This window comes from Tenebrio molitor, chromosome 8, assembly GCF_963966145.1.
Source record: "Tenebrio molitor chromosome 8, icTenMoli1.1, whole genome shotgun sequence".
In the NCBI taxonomy this organism is placed as follows: Eukaryota; Metazoa; Arthropoda; class Insecta; order Coleoptera; family Tenebrionidae; genus Tenebrio; species Tenebrio molitor.
The window spans coordinates 2263010-2286983 of record NC_091053.1 but is presented as its reverse complement, the minus strand read 5'-3'; the positions used below and the strand labels follow the sequence as shown (position 1 = coordinate 2286983).

The 23974-nt window shown below is 36.3% G+C and overlaps 7 protein-coding genes across 11 annotated transcripts in view; 6 read left to right on the top strand and 1 right to left on the bottom strand.

Annotated features, from left to right (window-relative positions):
- The window catches only part of LOC138136649 (GTPase-activating Rap/Ran-GAP domain-like protein 3), a 119042-nt gene that overhangs the window by 73026 nt on the left and 22042 nt on the right, over positions 1-23974 (bottom strand). The window lies entirely within an intron of this gene.
- Positions 2266-2878, top strand: LOC138136434 (B1 protein-like). The gene is made up of 2 exons (XM_069055630.1): positions 2266-2424; positions 2477-2878. Exons 1-2 carry the CDS (start codon positions 2374-2376, stop codon positions 2804-2806), a joined length of 381 nt encoding a protein of 126 aa, XP_068911731.1. The 5' UTR covers positions 2266-2373; the 3' UTR covers positions 2807-2878.
- LOC138136432 (B1 protein-like) lies at positions 6006-6619 on the top strand. Of its 2 annotated transcripts, none has more exons than XM_069055627.1 (2): positions 6006-6165; positions 6218-6619. In XM_069055627.1, exons 1-2 carry the CDS (start codon positions 6109-6111, stop codon positions 6545-6547), a joined length of 387 nt encoding a protein of 128 aa, XP_068911728.1. In that variant the 5' UTR covers positions 6006-6108; the 3' UTR covers positions 6548-6619. The 2 variants fall into 2 exon arrangements, with proteins under 2 accessions (XP_068911728.1, XP_068911729.1); XM_069055628.1 differs by having other exon boundaries at positions 6007-6159.
- LOC138136433 (B1 protein-like) lies at positions 10382-10995 on the top strand. Its single transcript, XM_069055629.1, has 2 exons — positions 10382-10541; positions 10594-10995. The coding sequence occupies exons 1-2, from the start codon at positions 10491-10493 to the stop codon at positions 10921-10923; spliced, it is 381 nt and encodes a 126-aa protein (XP_068911730.1). The 5' UTR covers positions 10382-10490; the 3' UTR covers positions 10924-10995.
- LOC138136435 (B1 protein-like) lies at positions 12587-13274 on the top strand. The gene is made up of 2 exons (XM_069055631.1): positions 12587-12743; positions 12796-13274. The coding sequence occupies exons 1-2, from the start codon at positions 12693-12695 to the stop codon at positions 13123-13125; spliced, it is 381 nt and encodes a 126-aa protein (XP_068911732.1). The 5' UTR covers positions 12587-12692; the 3' UTR covers positions 13126-13274.
- LOC138136436 (B1 protein-like) lies at positions 16444-17054 on the top strand. The gene is made up of 2 exons (XM_069055634.1): positions 16444-16598; positions 16653-17054. The coding sequence occupies exons 1-2, from the start codon at positions 16548-16550 to the stop codon at positions 16980-16982; spliced, it is 381 nt and encodes a 126-aa protein (XP_068911735.1). The 5' UTR covers positions 16444-16547; the 3' UTR covers positions 16983-17054.
- On the top strand, positions 17273-18805 carry LOC138136445 (uncharacterized). The gene is made up of 4 exons (XM_069055639.1): positions 17273-17700; positions 17753-18088; positions 18359-18427; positions 18473-18805. Exons 1-4 carry the CDS (start codon positions 17650-17652, stop codon positions 18794-18796), a joined length of 780 nt encoding a protein of 259 aa, XP_068911740.1. The 5' UTR covers positions 17273-17649; the 3' UTR covers positions 18797-18805.

The window sequence follows — 23974 nt, the reverse complement described above, 5'->3', positions numbered from 1 at the left end:
TTATGTATTTGAAGGGTTCTCCATTGTGATTGCATAGTTATTAGCAAATAAAAAAAAATAAAATCATATATTTCTGAAAGTCATACTCCCAAAAATTTCTATAGGGCTTATGTCGGACAAGAACGGTGGCCACTTCAAACCTTCATCGCGCCACAACATTAATTTTCCGATAAGCGATAAATCCTGATTGACCGTTTGATCTCTAGCACCACTAAAAACATCTTTATTGTTAGTTGCTCCAAAGCAACAACACAACGATGAAGTTCTTGTGGGTTTCTGTATTGGCTGAAGCTGTAATCCAGGTACGTTGAAAGGTTTGTCTTCAGATCGTAGAAAAAAAATTGCAGTGTGTTGGATCTGACTTTCGAACCCAATCTGGGATCTCAGAAGATCTGGTCAAAAAGTTCAGAAATGACGTGTACGTGGACGACCCCACTGTGAAGAAGTACACCTTGTGCATGATGCAGTCGTTTGATTTTGTCGACGAATCGGGTGACTTTCTGGTCGACAATATTAGAAAAAAATTCCGACAAGTAATCAGCGATGAAGACACACTCGAAAGTTACATCAGGAAGTACACCGTAAAGCAAGAGACCCCTCAAGAGACTGCGTTCAAAACAATGAAATGTTTTTATGAGAATAGGCCAAAGAGCAAATTTTATCACAAATAAATTGACATCATACAATTTGTTTAGTCTCTCGAACAATATTTTTTTTAAATGAGTTTAGACGTGGCATTAGATAGTGCAGATATTTGGATAGTGGAGTGCTTGGATTTCTATTTTTTTTTAATATCACTAAACAGTGACTCATTTCATTAATGATGGTGCAACAAAATTCCCACTTGCCAAAATGTGTATTTTGAAGTTCCCAAAAAATCTTTTTGTTCTCAAAAAGTTCTGACAATTTTACAAATATGGATTACAAAAATATCTATTGTTGTATGATTTGACAAGGAGTGTGGCTAGGAAACTCTTTTTTATTATTGGTTCTTTCACAAACTATTCTTGCTCTACAAAGCGTCATTTGCTAGAAAATTCAACAGCACTTGGAGATTCGCTCTGATCCATCACAAAGAACAACTTAATAAAGTTTATGTTTATTGTATAAATTGTATAAAATTAAATGTCTTTAAAGAAATTTAATACAATTTTGTTTGTTTTGACCGCTGTTAATTAATCCAATATTTATATAATATACAAAGTTTTGCTGGTTTATATTGTTGACAAACATTTTCTGCAGCAGCTGATATGTTTTATCAGTGACATTATTAAAGTAGACTTGTTTGTTAAGGTCAAATCCGAATATACAGGGTGGAACAAAAGTATCAAATATTGCCTGTAACTTTTTAATTTGACAATTTATGAAAAAATGTTTAATATAAAAGTTAATTGGTGTATTATCCTGCATCATCTGGTCTTTCTAGTTTGTTCCTATCTTCTTTTGTTTCGCTGCTATGGCAACCAACTTTGGTTTTTGAAATAGCACCCATAGATTTTTTGTGTGATTTTCAAACAAGCCTATCTTTCTATATTCATAAATACAGTTTTTCCATTATGGGGAAAAAGAATAAAATTAAAAAAAAAAAACAAATTATGTAACTTACTAAGTAATAAAATGCAATATCAAGAATGCTATGGAAATTTGACAATTTTTGTTGAACGTCATGAATGATAATAAACCAAACATTTTTTATATTAAACATTTTTTCATAATTTTTGAAATTAAAAAATGTTTAATATAAAAATTGTTTGGTTTATTATCATGCATGACGTTCAACAAAAATTGTCAAATTTCCATGGCATTCTTGATATTGCATTTTATTACTTAGTAAGTTAATTTTTACACCTTTTTTAAAAATTTTATTCTTTTTCCCCATAATGGCAAAACTGTATTTGTGAACACAGAAAGATACGCTTATTTGAAAATCACCCAAAAAATGTAGGTATGAGTGCTATTTAAAAAACCAAAGTTGGTTGCCATAGCAGCGAAACAAAAGAAGATAGGAACAAACTAGAAAGACCAGATGATGCAGGATAATACACCAATCAACTTTTATATTAAACATTTTTTCATAAATTGTCAAATTAAAAAGTTACAGCCAATATTTGATACTTTTGTTCCACCCTGTATGTATTGTAAATGTTATATATTACATAAGAACTCTGACCGACAAAATCTTCATCTCTTCGTTTACAACAATTTTTGTTTAGCTGTCTGATACTGCGAAATTTTTCTTATCTCACATTCTGGTAATCAATAAAATATTACATATTTCCACATGAATCGCGATAATTACCGCTTATAAAAGCGATCATAATCGTTCCATATCTCATAGTTTCTTCAACTAACCGAGAAACATCAGATCCGAAGATGAAGTTCCTCCTCTGTCTTGTCCTCGTTGCTTTGGTCGCCGCGACCTACGTAAGTACACTGTAAACGATTCTTTGGCATTTTCTATTGTGATGCTGTCCAGGCCGACACACGTCGTGACAAGGTGAAGCAGTACAGCGACGCCTGCAAGGCCGAGTCTGGAGTGTCCGACGAGTCCCTCAACAAGGCTCGCAACGGTGAAGAAGTGGACGATCCCAAACTGAAAGAGCACGCTTTCTGCATCCTGAAGAAGTCTGGATTCATTGACGCTAGTGGTGAATTCCAAGTGGAGACCATTAAGACGAAATTGAAGGAAGTCGCTGAGCATCCAGAGAAGATCGATGCCTGGGTTGCCAAATGTGCAGTGAAGAAGGCCACTCCTCAGGAGTCTTCAGAAGACTTCCTTAAGTGCACTCGCGATAACAGGTTGTAATGTGGTGGCTCTAAGACTTACAGCGACGTAAGCCTTGACACACTTTTTGAACAATAAATTTGAAGAAAATCACTCAGTATTGATTTTTTCATCCTTGAGAGAATCTAAGAAATAATACAAAAGCACTAAAATGGACAAAAAATATTTTTCACCTTAGCCAGATGAAGCTTCATTATACGACATACCACAGGAAATTTGAACTGGAGAGAGAAATTGTTAGAATAGAAAATAAAATTTCAAACAAAATTTCACAGAAAGATTTTGCTATTTTGTAATTTTCAAGCAAGAGCAGCAACGACGGCAATTCCACAATGAAGAATCTCTGTTTGTTAATTGTGCTTCTGGCAGCGACTGCCGGTCAGGTAATTAGTTTCATGGTTGCCGTTATCTGATTTCTTCACGTAATTGCTCCAGGCCACGACAGATGAGGACAAGAGACAGATAAAAATTCAGAGCGCAGAATGCAAAATTGCAACAGGAGTGTCACAAGGGTCGATCGCGAAGCTGCGAAGTCACGAAGCTGTGGATGACCCAAAACTGAGAGAATACGTGTTTTGTGTTTTAAAGAAGATCAGTTTCATGAACGAACATGGAGATTTGCAGATTGACACCATCAGGAGTAAAGTGAAGCAGGTGAGTCGCAGCGAGGACGAAGCAAAGCAGCTTGTCGATAAATGTGTCGTAACGAGGGAGACACCACAGGTGACGGCGTACGAGATGGTGGCTTGTTGGTATCGGAAGAGAAAAGGATGAAAGAAATGTTGAAGGGTTATATAATAGCTATTTATGTAACCAGTTAGGAAATGCGTTATTTTGTGTAACGAGTGGAATATTTGCCGGACGAGCGCAGCGAGATTCCGCAAAATCACACGAGTTACACAAAATTGCATTTCCAAACGTGTTACATACAAGATTTTTTCTAATTTTGACAAAAAAAAAGTTTCTTCAAACGTTAAACGAAGTAATGAATTTCATTAATAATAAATTATTATTGTGTTAAAATATCAAGTTGGTAAGTAGGCACGGTTATTTTGCTTAAAAACAAAAAATATGACAGTCAACTGGTGATACAATAAATTTTTCCTAACCAGTTAGGAAAGATTTTACTTTTCGTAACCAGTTACGAAAAGTGTGACGTTTCCAAACGTCGATTAATTTTGAAAAGTGTCACTTTATATGTCAAAATTAGAAAAAAATTATTAAATAAACATTTGATAAATTTGTGTTATTTAACGCTCAAGGCAACTAAACTGATAGAGACGGTTGAACTGCTGAACTTTTGATCTGTTGCCCCAAGTACATATTATGTATTCGAAGTGTCCTGCATTTTGAAGTTTCGAATGCTTGCATAGTGCAAATAACAAAAGTTAAATAATTTCTTTTTGGAAGTCATACTCCCGAAGATTTCTATAGGGTTCAGGTCGGTTTCGGGCGTTCAAATTAAATGCTGGCCTGGGAAGGCGTTGGAAACCGTCAATTGTTTTGGTTTTTTAAAGTGTGAATTGACAGTAGTTGTAATTTGTGTATGTTGACAGCTAACCTAAAAGTTATGAGCAATAAATCTTTCTGTTTTTTTTTCTTTCTTTGCAATGTTTTACATTAAAAATAACATAATAGCGATTCCTATTCCCAAAGCAATTATCTAAGAGTACCCCTTGCTAAAAACAAACGTGTTCGATTATGTGTTAATGAAACATAAACAAATGTCATTCTTGTCAAACGGCGGGAAATTCGAACTTTACGCTGTTCCAAATGGTTTACTTTTTACAATGCCTACTCAGCCCAGGTTTCCATTTGAACGCATGATATCGTGCGGTCAATTAAATTTATCCTCAATGTTGTCCTTGGAGAGTCGATTGAGAACGCACCACTCGTGTAAAACCGTAAGATTTAAACAGCTGATTTGTGATCCTTTATCCGTATTGTGCGTTCACAATCGAGTCTTCAAGGCCTAGATTGTGAAGTTTTAAAATGCATAATTATTACTGCATTCTAACGCCTTTCACGTCGAAATTATGATTTGCACATCAGATTATTTGTCAAAAATAATTATCTTAAACCCCAAAAAATAATACAAAATCAAATTTAATAATATTATTTGTTGTGATTGTGTTTGGTAATTAACACATAAAAATCTATTTCGGAATCTTTCTTGGTTTTTCTCCTGATAAATAAATTCTCTTATCTTTTAACAAATTGACAGTGCCCAGAGAAAAATATTCAGATCCAACTTTCATCAAAAATATTTGCTGTCGATGCTACGTTGTCCAATTCTTATGAATTACATTTGAGTTGTTTCCTTGGTAGCTCCTCGTAAACATCATCTATTTCTTCCACATTTCTTAAATATGTACTTATCCACAGTGAGACATTTCGAGAAAAGTTAAAGAAAACAGTGTCAGAGCGGTGATATTATTAAATTAAACTTGTTTGTTAAGGTCAAATGCGAACATATGCATTATAGATGTTATATATTATACAGGGTGTTTTCGAAGTTGAGGTGTTCTTTGTAACACGAGATACTATACATTATTCTTAAGAATTTTAGCCTAAATCTTCTTAGTAAAATGTTTGTATTAAAGGAGATAGTTGCTTGTATATTTTCATTGTTTTCTAAAATTTAGAGTCCGGTCCTATCTAATTCTCCGCTGTACTAGATTAATAACTGACGTGGCCCAGGATGGTGTCTTTCTGGAAATCGCTCTGCGTACTCTCTGGACGTCGCAGCTGCATTCGGATAACGTGATAACGTTGCCCATACCTTTCCCATACATACAGCAACATATCTGTGAGCTCATTGTTTTCGTAATGATAAAGCCATTCCGACTAATTAGATGACAACTCTGACAGTATTTTTGATTAACGTCCATGCTCATTTGATTTTTTTGTCAATTCTAATTTCTAACAAATCAGCGCAAATTTGAGCAGGACCGGTTTCAAAAATTAAAAAAAAATTAACTTATTGTATCTTCATTGTCGTATACATTTTACTAAGGTGATTTTGGCTAAAACTCTTTAGAACAACGCATACTATCACATGTTAAAAGAAACACCTCAACTTCGAAAACACCCTGTATAACAACTTTGACCGACAAAATTTTAACGAACTTCAATCTCATCGTTTACAACAATTTTTATTTAGTCTTCTGATACTGCAAAATGTTTCTTATCTCACATTCTGGGAATCAGTAAAATATTTCATTTTTCCACGTGAATCGCGATAATTACCGCTTATAAAAGCGATCAAAATCGCTCCACATCTCACAGTTTTTTCAACTAACCGAGAAACATCAAATCCGAAGATGAAGCTCCTCCTCTGTCTTGTCCCCGTTGCTTTGGTCGCCGCGACCTACGTACTCGTAAGTACTCTGTAAACGATTCTTTCGTATTTTCTATTGTGATGCTGTCCAGGCCGACACAGGTCGTGACAAGGTGAGGCAGTACAGCGACGCCTGCAAGGCCGAGTCTGGAGTGTCCGACGAGTCCCTCAACAAGGCTCGCAACGGTGAAGAAGTGGACGATCCCAAACTGAAAGAGCACGCTTTCTGCATCCTGAAGAAGTCCGGATTCATCGACGCTAGTGGTGAATTCCAAGTGGAGCACATGAAGACGAAATTGAAGGAAGTCTCTGAGCATCCAGAGAAGATCGATGCCTTGGTTGCCAAATGTGCAGTCAAGAAGGCCACTCCTCAGGAGTCTTCAGACAACTTCCTTAGGTGCACTCGCGATAACAGGTCGTAATGTGGTCGCTCTAAGACTTACAGCGATGTAAGCCTTGACACACTTTTTGGACAATAAATTTGAAGAAAATCATTCAGTATTTATTTTTTGTTCCTTGAGAGAATAAGAAATTATACAAAAGCAGCAAAATGGACAAAAAATATTTTTCACCTTACCACAGGAAATTTGAAGTGAACTACTGGAGAGAAAAATTGTTAGAAAATAAAATTTCACACAAAATATACTCGTATCATCCGATCATGTAATTTTGTTCCAAAATCTCCATTTCACAGAAAGATTTTGCTATTTTGTAATTTTCTCTTGGGCTTCTTATGCTTGTTTTATAAATCCCCTTCTTCGCATTCAAACTTTATTTCTCCCTTATTCTTCTATCGTCAATTCCGTTTCTGTTTTTTTCTCAACTTATTTCTTCACATATTCTACCGTTTCGTTCCCAAGACATCCCGCAAGAAATTAATTAAAGTTTAATCACCTGAACAAACGTCGCCTTTCATTTATCTTATCCACAAGACTACAAAATTGACTAAGATAATATTGATTCTTGCATCGGTGCCCCAACACGCCGAAGATAATTTCCAATGCAGTAGAGGAGCAATTGCCACCGAACAGCAAGAGCAGCAACGACGGCAATTCCACAATGAAGAATCTCTCTTTATTAATTGTGCTTCTGGCAGCGGCTGCCGGTCAGGTAATTAGTTTCATAGTTGCTGTTGTCTGATTTCTTTACGTAATCGCTCCAGGCCACGACAGATGAGGACAAGAGACAGATAAAAATTCAAAGTGAAGAATGCAAAATTGCAACAGGAGTGTCACAAGGATCGATCGCGAAGCTGCGAAGTCGCGAAACTGTGGATGACCCAAAACTGAGAGAATACTTGTTTTGTGTTTTAAAGAAGATCAGTTTCATGAACGAACATGGAGATTTGCAGATTGACACCATCAGGAGTAAAGTGAAGCAAGTGAGTCGCAGCGAGGACGAAGCGAAGGAGCTTGTCGATAAATGTGTCGTAACGAGGGAGACGCCACAGGTGACGGCGTACGAGATGGTGGCTTGTTGGTATCGGAAGAGAAAAGGATGAAGTAAATGTTGAAGGGATATGATTAATAAAGAAACATTTGATAATCTTGTAATGTTTAGCACTCAAGGCAAATAAACTGATAGAGATGGTTGAACTGTTGAACTCTTGAACTATTGCCCCAAGTACGTATTATGTATTCCAGGGGTTCTCCATTGTGATTGCATAGTTATTAGCAAATAAAAAAAAATTAAAATTATATATTTTTGAAAGTCATACTCCCAAAGATTTCTACAGGGCTTGGGTCTGACAAGAACGGTGGCCACTTCAAACCTTCGTCACGCCGCAACATTAATTTTTCGATAAACGATAAATCCTGATTGACCGTTTGACCTCTAGCACCACTAAAAACATCTTTATTGTTAATTGCTCCAAAGCAACAACACAACGATGAAGTTCTTGTGCGTTTCTGTATTGGCAGCAGCTGTGATCCAGGTACGTTGAAAGGTTTGTCTTCAGATCGTAGAAAAAAAATTGCAGTGTCTTGGATCTGACTGTCGAACCCATTCTGGGATCTCAGAAGATCTGGTCAAAAAGTTCTCGAATGACGTGTACGTGGACGACCCCACTGTGAAGGAGTACACCTTGTGTATGATGAAGTTGATTGATATGGTCGACGAATCGGGTGATTTTCTGGTCGACAATATTAGAAACAAATTCCGACAAGTAATCAGTGATGAAGACACACTGGAAAGTTACATCAGGAAGTGCACCGTAAAGCAAGAGACCCCTCAAGAGACTGCGTTCAAAACAATTACATGTTTTTATAAGAATAGGCCAAAGAGCAAATTTTATCACAAATAAATTGACATCATACAATTTGTTTAGTATTTGTTGTAACAATATTTACCAATTATTTGCTGTGTCCCAGTCTTCGAGATATCTTGAAGGTTATAGACTGTATTATTATTCTATCTTTCACCCCCAATGGTGATAATTCCATTGTGTACAGAGATTACGTAACAGTATTGTGTAACATGACAAATTTAAAGACCAAATAAATAAATTATATTATAACATAATTACATAAACATTTTTGTTTTATAATACAAAAATTTCCGATAATATTGCGGAATCTGGAAAAGTGCCCCGAATGCTTGCAGCGTTTAAAGATATTATCACGAAGAAATTTTCAACCTGCTTATTTGTCAAAATTGATTTTCTGAAACCCGAATTGTACAAAATTATTTGTTTCCAAAGAAATATAATACAATCTTATGTGTTTTGACCACTGTTAATTAATACACAAAAATATATTTGGAAGCTTTACTGGTTTATATTGTTGGCAGCAGCTGATAGGTTTTATCAGTGACATTTTTGATTTAAATTTGTTAAATTCCCCTGGACACATAATTATTGCAGATATTATTATAACAACCCCGACCGAAAACATCTTAACAAACTTGAATCTCATCGTTTACAATAAATCTTGTTTTGTCATTGCGAAATTTTTGTTCTCTTAGCTTCTGGAAATGAATACATAATCCCTTGCGTTCCCAATACACCCCCTCAAGAAATTAATTAAAGTTGAACCACCTGAACAAACGTTGCTTTATCCACAAGACTACAAAATTGACTACTCAGCACAGGTTTTTATTTGAACGCATGATATCATTCGTTCATTTAAATTTGTTTTCAAAGTTGGCGTTGGAGAGTCGATTGAGAGAGATTTCTTTCGAACAATATTTTTTTTAAATGAGTAGGACCGCAGCGAATATTGTAAACGCGAAAAATGAAATGATGAGGAATAAAATATGTAATTAATAAAATTTTAAAGGAAGCATTAATGTTTAATTGTCATCGCATAACTAGCAATTCATTAAATTAATTGAATATGGTGGTCAAGGTGACCGAGATGGAAAATCTAGGGTGTCCTATTTTGCTGTGCCCTTTTACATAAATTTATTTTAGGGTTAAATAAATATATTAATTGGGTGGTTAAAAAAATAGCGTATTATATACAAAAGCGCATTTTAATTTCTCGTGGAATTATGGCCCTCGTTGCCGTCATGTAATAAACTTGGGGATGAACCAATGCAATCCCTCATAGTACCTTCCTATAGCATAACATTACTTTATAGAACGAAATTAAAGCCCAGTTTAGGCTCATAATACAGACTAAAAAGAAATCATTTCATTAATAATGGTGCAACAAAATTCCTACTTGCCCAAATGTGTATTCTGAAGTTCCCCAAAAATTTTTTTGTTCTCAAAAAATTCTGACAACAATTTTACCAACATGGATTACAAAAATATCTACTGTTGTATGATTTGACTAGGAGTGGTGCTAGGAAACTCTTTTTAATTATTGGTTCTGTTACAAGCTATTCTTGCTCTACAAAGTGTCATTTGGAGATTCGCTCTGATGATTCATAAAGAGCAACTTAATAAATAAAGTTTATGTTCATTGAATAAATTGTATAAAATTAAATGTCTTTAAAGAAATTTAATACAATTTTGTTTGTTTTGACCGCTGTTAATTAATCCAATATTTAAATAATATACAAAGTTTTGGTGGTTCGTATTGTTGACAAACATTTGCTGCAGCAGCTGATATGTTTTATCAGTGACATTATTAAATTAAACTTGTTTGTTAAGGTCAAATCCGAACATATGTATTGCAGATGTTACATATTATATAACAACTCTGACCGACAAAATCTTAAGAAGCTTCAATCTCATCGTTTACAACAATTTTGTGTTTAGTCGGTCTGATACTGCGAAATTTTTCTTATCTCACATTCTGGGAATCAATAAAATATTTCATTTTTCCACGTGAACCGCGATAATTACCGCTTATAAAAGCAATCAAAACAACTCCACATCTCACAGTTTCTTCAACTAACCGAGAAACATCAGATCCGAAGATGAAATTCCTCCTTTGTCTTGCTCTCGTTGCTTTGGTCGGTGCGACCTACGTAAGTACTCTGTGAACGATTCTATCGTATTTTCTATTGTGATGCTGTCCAGGCCGACACAGGTCGTGACAAGGTGAGGGAATACAGCGACGCCTGCAAGGCCGAGACTGGAATCTCGGAAGAAACCCTCACCAAGGTTCGCAACGGTGAAGAAGTGGACGACCCCAAAGTGAAAGAACAGGCTTTCTGCATCCTGAAGAAGTCCGGATTCATCGACGCTAGTGGTGAATTCCAAGTGGAGCACATCAAAACGAAATTGAAGGAAGTCTCTGAGCATCCAGAGAAGGTCGATGCCTTGGTTGCCAAATGTGCAGTCAAGAAGGCCACTCCTCAGGAGTCTTCAAAAAACTTCCTTAAATGCACTCGCGATAACAGGTCGTAATGTGGTCGCTCTAAGACTTACAGCGGTGTAAGCCTTGACACACTTTTTGAATAATAAATTTAAACAAAATCACCCAGTATTAATTTTTTCATCCTTGAGAGAATCTAAGAAATAATACAAAAGCACTAAAATGGACAAAAAATATTTTTCACCTTGGCCAGGAAATTTGAACTGGAGAGAGAAATTGTTAGAAAATAAAATTTCAAACAAAATTTCACAGAAAGATTTTGCTATTTTGTAATTTTCTTTTGGGCTTCTTATGCTTGTTTTAGAAACCTTCTCCTTCGCATTCAAACTTTATTTTTCTCTTATTATTCTATCGTCGTTCCCGTTTCTGTTTTTTTGTTATCTTATTCTTTCATATATTCTACCGTTTCGTTCCCAATACATCACGCAAGAAATTAATTAATGTTGAACCACCTGAACAAACGTCGTCTTTCATTTATCTAATCCACAAGACTACAAAATTGACTTAGTTAATATTGATTCTTGCATCGGTGCCCAAACACGCCGAAGATAATTTCCAATGCAGTAGAGGAGCAATTACCACCGAAAAGCAAGAGCAGCAACGACGGCAATTCCACAATGAAGAATCTCTGTTTGTTAATTGTGCTTCTGGCAGCGACTGCCGGTCAGGTAATTAGTTTCATGGTTGCTGTTGTCTGATTTCTTTATGTAATCGCTCCAGGCCACGACAGATGAGGACAAGAGACAGATAAAAATCCAGAGCGCAGAATGCAAAATTGCAACAGGAGTGTCACAAGGATCGATCGCGAAGCTGCGAAGTCGCGAAACTGTGGATGACCCAAAACTGAGAGAATACGTGTTTTGTGTTTTAAAGAAGATCAGTTTCATGAACGAACATGGAGATTTGCAGATTGACACCATCAGGAGTAAAGTGAAGCAATCGAGTCGCAGCGAGGACGAAGCGAAGGAGCTTGTCGATAAATGTGTCGTAAAGAAGGAGACGCCACAGGTGACGGCGTACGAGATGGTGGCTTGTTGGTATCGGAAGAGAAAAGGATGGAGTAAATTTTGAAGAGATATAATTAATAAAGGAACATTTGATAACGATGTAATGTTTAGCGCTCAAGGCAAATAAACTGATAGAGATGGTTGAACTGTTGAACTCTTGAACTGTGGCCCCAAGTACATATTATGTATTCGAAGTGTCCTGCATTGTGAAGTTTTCGAATGCATTCATAGTTAAGTGAAAGTCATACTCCCGAAGATTTCGATAGGGTTCAGGTCGGACAAGAGATGTGGCCTAAGTATCGGACAGTGCCCAGAGAAAAATATTCAGATCCAACTTTCAGCAAAAATATTTGCTGTCCATGCTACATTGTCCAATTCTTATCAATTACATTTAACTTGCTTCTTTGGTAGCTGCGGTATGTGTATCTCCTCGTCCACATCATCTATTTCTTCCACATTTCTTAAATTTGTACTTATCCAGAGTGAGACACTTCGAGAAAAATTAAAGAAAGCAGTGTCAGAGCGGTGACATTATTAAATTAAAATTGTTTGTTAAGGTCAAATGCGATCATATGCATTGTAGATGTTATATATTATATAACAACTCTGACCGACAAAATCTTAACGAGCTTAGTCGTCTGACACTGCGAAATTTTTCTTATCTCACATTCTGGGAATCATTAAAATATTTCATTTTTCCACGTGAACCGCGATAATTACCGCTTATAAAAGCGATCAAAATCGCTCCACATCTCACAGTTTTTTCAACTAACCGAGAAACATCAAATCCGAAGATGAAGCTCCTCCTCTGTCTTGTCCTCGTTGCTTTGGTCGCCGCGACTTACGTAAGTACTCTGTAAACGATTCTTTCGTATTTTCTATTGTGATGCTGTCCAGGCCGACACAGGTCGTGACAAGGTGAGGCAGTACAGCGACGCCTGCAAAGCCGAGTCTGGAGTGTCCGACGAGTCCCTCAACAAGGCTCGCAACGGTGAAGAAGTGGACGATCCCAAACTGAAAGAGCACGCTTTCTGCATCCTGAAGAAGTCCGGATTCATCGACGCTAGTGGTGAATTCCAAGTGGAGACCATGAAGACGAAATTGAAGGAAGTCTCTGAGCATCCAGAGAAGATTGATGCCTTGGTTGCCAAATGTGCAGTCAAGAAGGCCACTCCTCAGGAGTCTTCAGACAACTTCCTTAGGTGCACTCGCGATAACAGGTCGTAATGTGGTCGCTCTAAGACTTACAGCGATGTAAGCCTTGACACACTTTTTGAACAATAAAATTGAAGAAAATCACTCAGTATTTGATCCTTGAGAGAATCTAAGAAATTATACAAAAGCAACAAAATGGACAAAAAATATTTTTCACCTTAGCCAGATGAAAGCTTCATTATACGACATACCACAAGACATTTGAAGTGAACGACTGGGGAGAAAAATTGTTAAAAAACAAAATTTCAAACAAAATATATCATCCGATGATGTAATTTTGTTCCAAAAATCTCCATTTCACAGAAAGATTTTGCTATTTCGTAATTTTCTCTTGGGCTTCTTATGCTTGTTTTATAATTCTCCTTCTTCACATTCAAACTTTATTTCTCCCTTATTCTTCTATCGTCATTTCCGTTTCAGTTTTTTTCCTCAACTTATTTCTTCACATATTCTACCGTTTCGTTCCCGAGACATCCCGCAAGAAATTAATTAAGTTTGAACCACCTGAATAAACGTCGCCTTTCATTTATCTAATCCACAAGACTACAAAATTGACTTAGTTAATATTGATTCTTGCATCGGTGCCCAAATACGCTGAAGATAATTTCCAATGCAGTAGACGAGCAATTGCCAGCAAGAGCAGCAACGACCATAATGAAGAATCTCTGTTTGTTAATTGTGATTCTGGCAGCGGCTGCCGGTCAGGTAATTAGTTTCATGGTTGCTGTTGTCTGATTTCTTTACGTAATCGCTCCAGGCCACGACAGATGAGGACAAGAGACAGATAAAAATCCAGAGCGCCGAATGCAAAATTGCAACAGGAGTGTCACAAGGATCGATCGCGAAGCTGCGAAGTCGCGAAACTGTGGATGACCCAAAACTGAGAGAATACGTGTTTTGTGTTTTAAAGAAGACCAGTTTCATGAACGAACATGGAGATTTGCAGATTGACACCATCAGGAGTAAAGTGAAGCAAGTGAGTCGCAGCGAGGAGGAAGCGAAGGAACTTGTCGATAAATGTGTCGTAACGAGGGAGACGCCACAGGTGACGGCGTACGAGATGGTGGCTTGTTGGTATCGGAAGAGAAAAGGATGAAAGAAATGTTGAAGAGTTTTATAAAAATTATTAAATAAACATTTGATAAATTTGTGTTATTTAACGCTCAAGGCAACTAAACTTATAGAGACGGTTGAACTGCTGAACTTTTGATCTGTTGCCCCAAGTACATATTATGTATTCGAAATGTCCTGCATTTTGAAGTTTCGAATGTTTGCATAGTGCAAATAAAAAAAGTTAAATAATTTCTTTTTGAAAGTCATACTCCCGAAGATTTCTATAGGGTTCAGGTCGGTATCGGGCGTTCAAATGAAATGCTGGCCTGGGAAGGCGTTGGAAACCGTTAATTGTTTTGGTTTTTTAAAGCGTGAATTGACAGTACATAGTTGTAATTTGAGCTGACAGCTAACCTAAAATTTATGAGCAATAAATATTTCTGTTTTTTTTTGTCTTTGCAAAGTTTTACATTAAAAATAGCATAATAACGATTCCTATTCCCAAAGCAATTATCTAAGTGCTTATTCACAATGGACATGAGACATAAGAAATACATAAGAGATACCTAAGAATAATTTGTAAATTTGGGCAATTGGAAAATAATTTATGTGCCCAAATAACTCGAATATGATTCGTCATGCCTTTTTAGACACAACAATAATGTTTACTGAGGTCACTTCTCATAAGTTACGTAATAGTATATTTCAAATCAAGGTAAGAAAGTGGTTTCTTGCAGACCGCAGGCAAAGATTATAAACCGAGTCGTAGACGAGGTTTGTAAGTGCCTAAGGTCTGCAAGGACACTTTCTTAACAAGGTTTGAATACAATTTTTTTCCCTACCGGCACAACTTTGTTGAAAAAGTCAAAAAAGATGGTTATATTCGTGATTAAAACGAAAATTTTGAGAATTGAATATAGGCTGTGTTATTTGTTTAATTAACTTGTCATCGCATTTGAAGATTTGAGGTTTGTTCGAAAATTTGATATAAACAGGGTAAAGTAATCTACCTACCTAGCTTATCTGTTTATTTTCCAGATTATATGATTGACCTACCAACTTACTTCATTGAATTGGCTTTCATTTATCAATAACTTATTTCACTTTTGACACTTTTGACATTTGTATTTTGGTACAGTTTTACCATAAACATTTCATGATTAACTTTCTTACCTTAGCGAGAAAGTTGAATTTTCTCACCTCAAATGAGGTATCCACAGCCTACATTTCTAACCGGTAGGGAGAAAAAATTAATAGTATATCCACTGCATGTATCAGAAATTTCTTATGCCTTATGTCAAGCTTATGTCCATCGTGAATAAGCACTTAGAGGACCCCTTGCTAAAAACAAACGTGTTCGATTATGTGTCAATGAAACATAAACAAATGTCATTCGTGTCAAACGGCGGGAAATTCAAACTTTACACTGTTCCAAATGGTTTTACACTGTTCCAAATGGTTTAGTTTTTTCAATGGTTACTCAGCCCAGGTTTTCATTTTCAATGTTGCCGTTGGAGAGTCGATTGAGAATGCACCACTCCTGTAAAACCATAAGATTTAACAGCTAGCTGATCAGTGATCCTTTATCCGTATTGTGCGTTCACAATCGAGTCTTCAACGCCTACATTGTGAAGTTTTAAAATGCACAATTATTACCGCTTTCTAACGTCTTTCACGTCGAAATTATGATTTGTACATTAGATTATTTGTCAAATTTAATTATCTTAAACCCCCAAAAAATTATACAAAATCAAATTTGATAATCTTATTTGTTGTGATTGTGTTTGGTAATTAACACATAAAAATCTATTTCGGAATCTCTCTAGGTTTTTCTCCTGATAAATAAATGCTCTTGTCTTTTAACATATTGACAGTGCCGAAAGAAAAAAATCAGATCCAACTTTCAGCAAAAATATTTGCTGTCGGTGCTACATTGTCCAATTCTTATCAATTACATTGTTTCTTTGGTAGCTGCGGTATGTGTATCTCTTCGTACACATCATCTATTTCTTACACATTTCTTAAATATGTACTTATCCGGAGTGAGACACTTCGAGAAAAATGAAAGAAAACAGTGTCAGAGCGGTGACATTATTAAATTAAAGTTGTTTGTTAAGGTCAAATGCAAACATATGCATTGTAGATGTTATATTATATAACAACTTTGAGCGACAAAATCTTAACGAGCTTCAATATCATCGTTTACAACAATTTTTGTTTAGTCATCTGATACTGCCAAGTTTTCTTATCTCACATTCCGGGAATCATTAAAATATTTCATTTTTCCACGTGAATCGGGATAAGTACCGCTTATAAAAGCGATCAAAATCGCTCCACATCTCACAGTTTCTTCAACTAACCGAGAAATATCAAATCCGAAGATGAAGCTTCTCCTCTGTCTTGCCCTCATTGCTTTGGTCGCCGCCAACCCCGTAAGTACACTGTGTAAACGATTTTTTCGTATTTTCTATTGTGATGCTGTCCAGGCCAACACACGTAGTGAGAGGCTGCAGGAGTACAGCGACGCCTGCAAGGCCGAGACTGGAATCTCGGAAGAAACCCTCACTAAGGTTCGCAACGGTGAAGAAGTGGATGACCCCAAACTGAAAGAGCAGGCTTTCTGCATCTTGAAGAAGTCCGGATTCATCGACGCTAGTGGTGAATTCCAAGTGGAGCACATGAAGACGAAATTGAAGGAAGTCGCTGAGCATCCAGAGAAGATCGATGCCTTGGTTGCCAAATGTGCAGTCAAGAAGGCCACTCCTCAGGAGTCTTCATCCAACTTCCTTAGGTGCACTCGCGATAACAAGTCGTAATGTGATCGCTTTAAGACTTTCAGCGATGTAAACCTTGACACACTTTTTGAACAATAAATTTGAAGAAAATCACTCAGTATTTATTTTTTGATCCTTGAGAGAATCTAATAAATAATACAAAAGCAGCAAAATGGACAAAAAATATTTTTCACCTTAGCCAGATGAAGCTTCATTATACGACATACCACAGGAAATTTGAAGTGAACTACTGGAGAGAAAAATTGTTAGAAAATAAAATTTCACACAAAATATACTCGTATCATCCGATCATGTAATTTTGTTCAAAAATCTCCATTTCACAGAAAGATTTTGCTATTTTGTAATTTTCTCTTGGGCTTCTTATGCTTGTTTTATAAATCTCCTTCTTCGCATTCAAACTTTATTTTTCCCTTATTCTTCTATCGTCATTTCCGTTTCTGTTTTTTTCTCAACTTATTTCTTCACATATTCTACCGTTTTGTTCCCAAGACATCCCGCAAGAAATAAATTAAAGTTGAACCACCTGAACAAACGTCGCTTTTCATTTATCTTATCCACAAGACTACAAAATTGACTTAGTTAATATTGATTCTTGCATCGGTGCCCAAACACGCCGAAGATAATTTCCAATGCAGTAGAGGAGCAATTGCCACCGAACAGCAAGAGCAGCAACGACGGCAATTCCACAATGAAGAATCTCTGTTTGTTAATTGTGCTTCTGGCAGCGACTGCCGGTCAGGTAATTAGTTTCATAGTTGCCGTTGTCTGATTTCTTTACGTAATTGCTCCAGGTCACGACAGATGAGGACAAGAGACAGATAAAAATCCAGAGCGCAGAATGCAAAATTGCAACAGGAGTCTCACAAGGATCGATCGCGAAGCTGCGAAATCGCGAAACTGTGGATGACCCAAAACTGAGAGAATACGTGTTTTGTGTTTTAAAGAAGATCGGTTTTATGAACGAACATGGAGATTTGCAGATTGACGCTATCAGGAGGAAAGTGAAGCAAGTGAGTCGCAGCGAGGACGAACCGAAGGAGCTTGTCGATAAATGTGTCGTAACGAGGGAGACGCCACAGGTGACGGCGTATGAGATGGTGGCTTGTTGGTATCGGAAGAGAAAAGGATGAAAGAAATGTTGAAGAGTTATATAATAATAATGAAATAAACATTTGATAAATTTGTAATATTTAGCTCTCAAGGCAAATAAACTGATAGAGATGGTCGAACTGTTGAACTCTTGAACTGTTGCCCCAAGTACATATTATGTATTCAAAGTGTTCTCCATTGTGATTGCATAGTTATTAGCAAATAATTTTGCGATAAACGATAAATCCTGATTGACCGTTTGACCTCTAGCACTAATAAAAACATTTTTAAAACATCTTTCTTGTTAGTTGCTTCAAAGCAACAACACAACGATGAAGTTTTTGTGCGTTTCTGTGTTAGCAGCAGCTGTGGTCCAGGTATGTTGAAAGGTTTGTCTTCAGATTGTAGAAAAAAAGTTGCAGTGTCTTGGATCTGACTGTCGAACCCAAACTGGGATCTCCGAAGATCTGGAGAAAAAGTTCTCCGATGACGTGTTCGTGGACGACCCCATTATGAAGGAATACATCTTGTGCACAATGAAATCGATTGGTTTTGTGGACGAATCGGGTAATTTTCTGTTCCACAACATTAGAAGAAAATTTCGAGAAGTAATCAGTGATGAAGCCGCACTGGAAAGGTACATCAGGAAATGCACCGTAAAGCAAGAGACCCCTCAAGAGACTGCGTTCAAATCAATGACATGTTTTTATGAGAATAGGCCAAAGAGCAAATTGTATGACAAATAAATTGACATCACACGATTTGTTTACTAATTTGTAGTTGTAACAATATTTACCAAAGTGTCCCAGTCTTCTACATATCTTGAAGGTCAAAAACTGTATTATTTTTCAACCTTTGACCCCTAATTGTGACAATTCGATTGTGCACAAGATTCTTGCACTTTCTAATTCAGTCGTGACTTTAGATTTGGTGCGACAGTAAAAATCACGACGTTGTGGTGGGTTACAGCTCAAGTAAGCAATTTATTGTTGATTGCATTCAAGAACTTGCTTGCTCCAGTGAAACAATGAAGAGTTAAATGCAGAAGGATTGTTTTGGGGTGCCAGGAGAGTCGCAATTACGGTGGGTGATCCCAAGTTGAACGAGCTGGCTTTTTGCTAAAAAAGGGTGGTTTGGTGAACGAACAGGGCGAACTAATTGTCCACGACATAAGGGTTAAAATGAGGGGAGTGGTTAGCAAGGACAGTACAGTGGAACAAATTCTTACTATCTGTGCCGCGAGGCAGGGATATTCCAGTTGAAAGGACATCGGACTTTGACCTGCTTGTTTGTTTATAAAAAAAAATGTATAGTATTGATTTCGTCGAAAGGGATGTTTGTGAGAGGTAAAATGCAGAAAATTATTTGTAGAATCTATCTGCTCTTTGACTGAAATAATTAAACATCGAATGCAGTCAGCAAAGATTGGAAGAATTTTTCTCGACCTTTTTATCGTAACTTTGGTGAAGTAAGAAGATTTAATGAAAACGGTAATTTTACGTACTCAGGAGCGGACGAAAAGTAACTCTTTTTCGGACGCTGACCGTGGCGCCATCTGTTGGTCTGTTTAATAAGTTAGCAACGAAACCGACAACACCGATAATTGTCTTATCCCCATAAATTATCTAAATCAGTAATTGTATTGCAAATAGTAAATTTCTAGATTTGTTGGTAAGCTGATAACAAATACTATTAAAAAAAAAACTGTTAATATAAGGTAGAAGATACAAACTAAACTTGTAAGATGTCTTTTGCTTTGCGCCTTTGTCTTCGCCTGATTTCAAGCCTCGGTTGCGCCTCGGCCAGAAAACTCCTGAGAACCCCGACATAGAGCACAGAAGCCATCGTCAAATGACACAAATAAAAATAAAGTCCCAACTTGTTCCAGACTGGACCGGGTTGCTTCACAGGAATATTCCCCAAGGAGTAAGTTTAGCAAAGGAAGCAAGTCAAGTCATTATAGGATAACATGTTTCGCATCGCAAAATTAAGTTTGCTTTACTTATTTATTTATTCATGAATTTTCAACTTATTGGCAAAGTTCCTTAAAATCAGAAACCCATCAAATATCATTTATTAAATTTACTCAGATATTTATAAGTTTTGTTCGTACCAAACTCCCCAAAGTGGGTTTTTCTTGTTAAATAAAATTTAACTGAAGCGTGTTCATTCGTTTCATTTAATAGCCCTTCGCACCACAAAAAAGATAACACAACGTGGGATCAATTGGTTTTTCTTTTCCCACACGTTTTTGTTACGCTTTTTTGCAAAAATATCATTCGAGGAAAAAGCGAAAAGATCTCAAACGATAAAACGTTTTTCACAAATTCACAAATTTTCCTGACGCGAAACAAAGAAAGCATTTTTGTTAGGCATTTTTATTTTTATTGTTTCTAATTCTGGTGTGTAAAAAAAATATACTTAGACATTAGTAAAACCTTGTTAGCCTTTGTTGTCATTCGATTCGAGAGGTTAAGCAACTCTGGACACGCTCAATAGTTGGATGGGTGGCCGCTGGGATCCACTATAACTTCATCAGGTCTTTGATTAGTAATGATAAATAAATCCGGCCTGGATGTTGTGCTCCCTTTTTTCATAATATAGTTGTGACCTTGAAGGTTTGCTAATATCCTATCCTACGCAATAGTACCAGTTTCTTCATCGATTCTTCATCTTCAAAGCATCCAACAAAATCTTGTTATTGTTTTCGTAAAAATACAGCAAGAGTGCTGCACTTTCTTTCTCCTAAAGCAGCAAATCTCCCTTTGGAGCTACACTTTTATGCCTTTTGTCCACACCTTCAACAGTTTGTTAACCTTTACGACATCATTCAAAATGTATCTGATTTCAACTCTTTGGAGAAAACAACGAATAACAACGAGACTGAGATTATCTCGTCGCACAAACGAGAAACGCAATTTTATCCTCTTCTTTTCCAAATTTTACGTTAAATATTTAATATCTTCGCATTTGCTATCTAAGAGGTCCTTTTAAATTTTTTTCGTGGGACTCTTGGGGTCCTCTCTCGAAACCTCGACTAAGAGCGTTGAATTGGAGCAAGAATTTGTCTTGTGAGGGGAAGATTATCACACAACTGTCTTAACAAGCAAATGTTGCTAAAATACAATTTAATGCATTCCCAGCGTGTTCGATTCGCATCACTGTTGGTTTTATGGTTTCCCGCAGGATTTAATGGGCGGGGGTTGTTTTCAATTGAGTTGTTCTTGTTGCCAACACGCAAACCGGTTGCAATTAGCTTGGCCTTTTGACCTGTTAATTCACACGTCTACAGAAGCGCTGTTGAAGTTTTTCAACAAAATATTTTCATTAATGAACTTTGTAAAATTGATTACAGCAAGCCTAGCAAATAGTAAGCAATTTTTTTTTCCTTCAAACGTCAGTAAAATATGACATAATATACTATTTTTTTATTATCTTCTTATCGATCGTAATTTAAAGCAAACACAAATTATTTCCGTTCTGTCTAAATTAAATCACTTAATAAACTAAATTGGGATTACGTCAAATTAAAGCCAAATATTTACGATTGATTTAGACGCGTTTTTGATATTCGTCGCAAGCAGTAACCCCACAATTGAGATCATTCTGTGTACTCGGGGAAGTACAAATAAATTTTATCCGTCGATTGGGAATAAGATCTAAGTGGAAATCCGTCTTTAGTTGAGTTTTCAAGGGTGGAAAAAGTAAAATGCAAAAAATCCAATAAGGAAAGTTGCACGTAAACAGTGGGTGTTCTCCCTCGGTGGAATAAAAGAAAGTCGAGGAAGTTTTAGTTATAGCTATCTGATATGCTTGAAAGAGGTGCATTATTGGAGGGACTGCGATATTGCCTGACTTTTGAGAATTGTGACTACTTTCGGAGAGCAAATACTGTTCATTAAACTTTGAAATTTGATCCACAGTACAAAATACAATTGTTGAAATGCACCTAGAAAAATTCTTAATTGAAATTCAAGAGATTATTTTTGCCTAGGGTTTCACAGAGTTTGTGACAGTCATGCTCGTCGATACTACAGGAAGTGTTTAATTTCCTGTGTTTACTTGGAATGAATCTTTTAGTAGAGAATTTCAACACAAAGCAAAGAAACATTCCAGGGAGGAATAAGACCTTTCTATGAATACTAAACGTCCCATAAAATTCTTTTCATCAAGGGTTTGTAAAAATGTATCTTGCACCATTAATGACAACGGTGATTTTACGTGCTCACAAGGGGACAAAAAGTAACTCTTTTTCGGACGCTGGCCGTGGCGCCATCTGTTGGTCTGTTTAGTACGTTAGCAACGAAAAAGACAAAACCGACAGTTGTCCCGTCACCATAAATTATGTAAATAAGTAATTGCATTGCAAATAGTAAATATCTAGTTTTGTTAATAAGTACTAATAAATATATTTGAAAAACAAAATAAATTTGTAATGTCTCCAATGATGTCTTTTGCTTTGTGGTTTGTGGGGTCGCCTAAAAAATAAAAAAAAAATGCCTTTTGTCCTCGCCTGTTGAGCCTCGGCTGCGCCTCGGCCAGAAGACTCCGACGAAAAAGAAGCACTTTTTGGGCTTGATACACAAATAACTATTACAATTGTTCTTTATTTGTATTTATCAAGGTATTTATTAATTTTAGCGTGTTGATTTTTTAAGTTGCACGACCTTCACACCCTTTAAAAGTATTTAAAATGCGTATTCATCAAATAGTATTGATTTGTGTTAGCCCTACGTAAAAATGACTCGAATATCTTTTGTAGGCTAGTAAATTTTGAATAAATTTGGTCATATGCAAAATTGTGGTAGGACCAATACTTTCCGCGATACTGTCGTTAAAAGATTTAATCGCGCGACGCGACTAAGCGATTCAAATGTCGCCACAGAGTTGAACTGTCTATTGCGAAACTGACACATTTTTATCATTTTGTAAAGAATTAAATTGTCTTTAAAATGGTGGCAAAAAAATTGTGATTGCTCAATAAATACAAAAGTTATGGACGTTCAAAATTGATGCTTGTCTCTAGCGTCTCTTGAAATTACCCCGTGAAGCTTCCTCCAGAGAATTCTTTATTATCGCCCTAAATTAAAAAAACTCGGGTGGAAGTCGTTAAGAGTGGAATCGCTGATTAAATAATGTCCCGATCATTAAATTGTGTCAAATATTTTCCAAGTTATGAGCGCTCAAACTCCGACAATGTTTTTTTAAGTTTAATTATAAGTTCGAGGAAAAAAGTCTTTTAAAAATTACTACAACCAAATTACTGATTAGTTACTGCTACAAGACGTTTATTAACGACAATTTGAAATCACACAATTCACTTTTACATGATATTGTTACATGTTTCCATTTAATTAATTTTTCTTCGTTTCTCTAAATTCGACAGATTAAAATCATCACAAACGTCTGTATTATTTGACTGCAATTTACCACTATCATCTTCTATACACCATTTTAATCGGAATTCAATACACTTCATTGTTGTTTCGGAATTTTGAGTGATAACAAGCACTTGCTGGGCATAAAACTTACAAAAGTACTTTCAACAAATGTCACATAATAGATCGATTTTAAACGTCTATAACTTTTGTAATTATTGAGTGATTTTAATTATTCTACCCCCCTCTTCAAGATAATTGAATTTACAATCAACTGATGTAGAAGAAAGTGGAAATTTCTGCGTGAATTTCGCAACAGGCAGCTTCAACTGTGCAGGAATATTTCAGTCGCTCAGTCGCTCACGCTACCGAGCGTTCTAACGGCATTATCGTGGAAACTATTAGCTCTATTGAAATTTTGTACAGAACCAAATTTGTTCAGAATTTAATAAGCTACAAAAAACGTTTGTATCATTTTCACGTAAAACCACCACAAATCATTGTTTTTTAAGTAAAACACGCGATCTAGAATGCAACCAACAATAC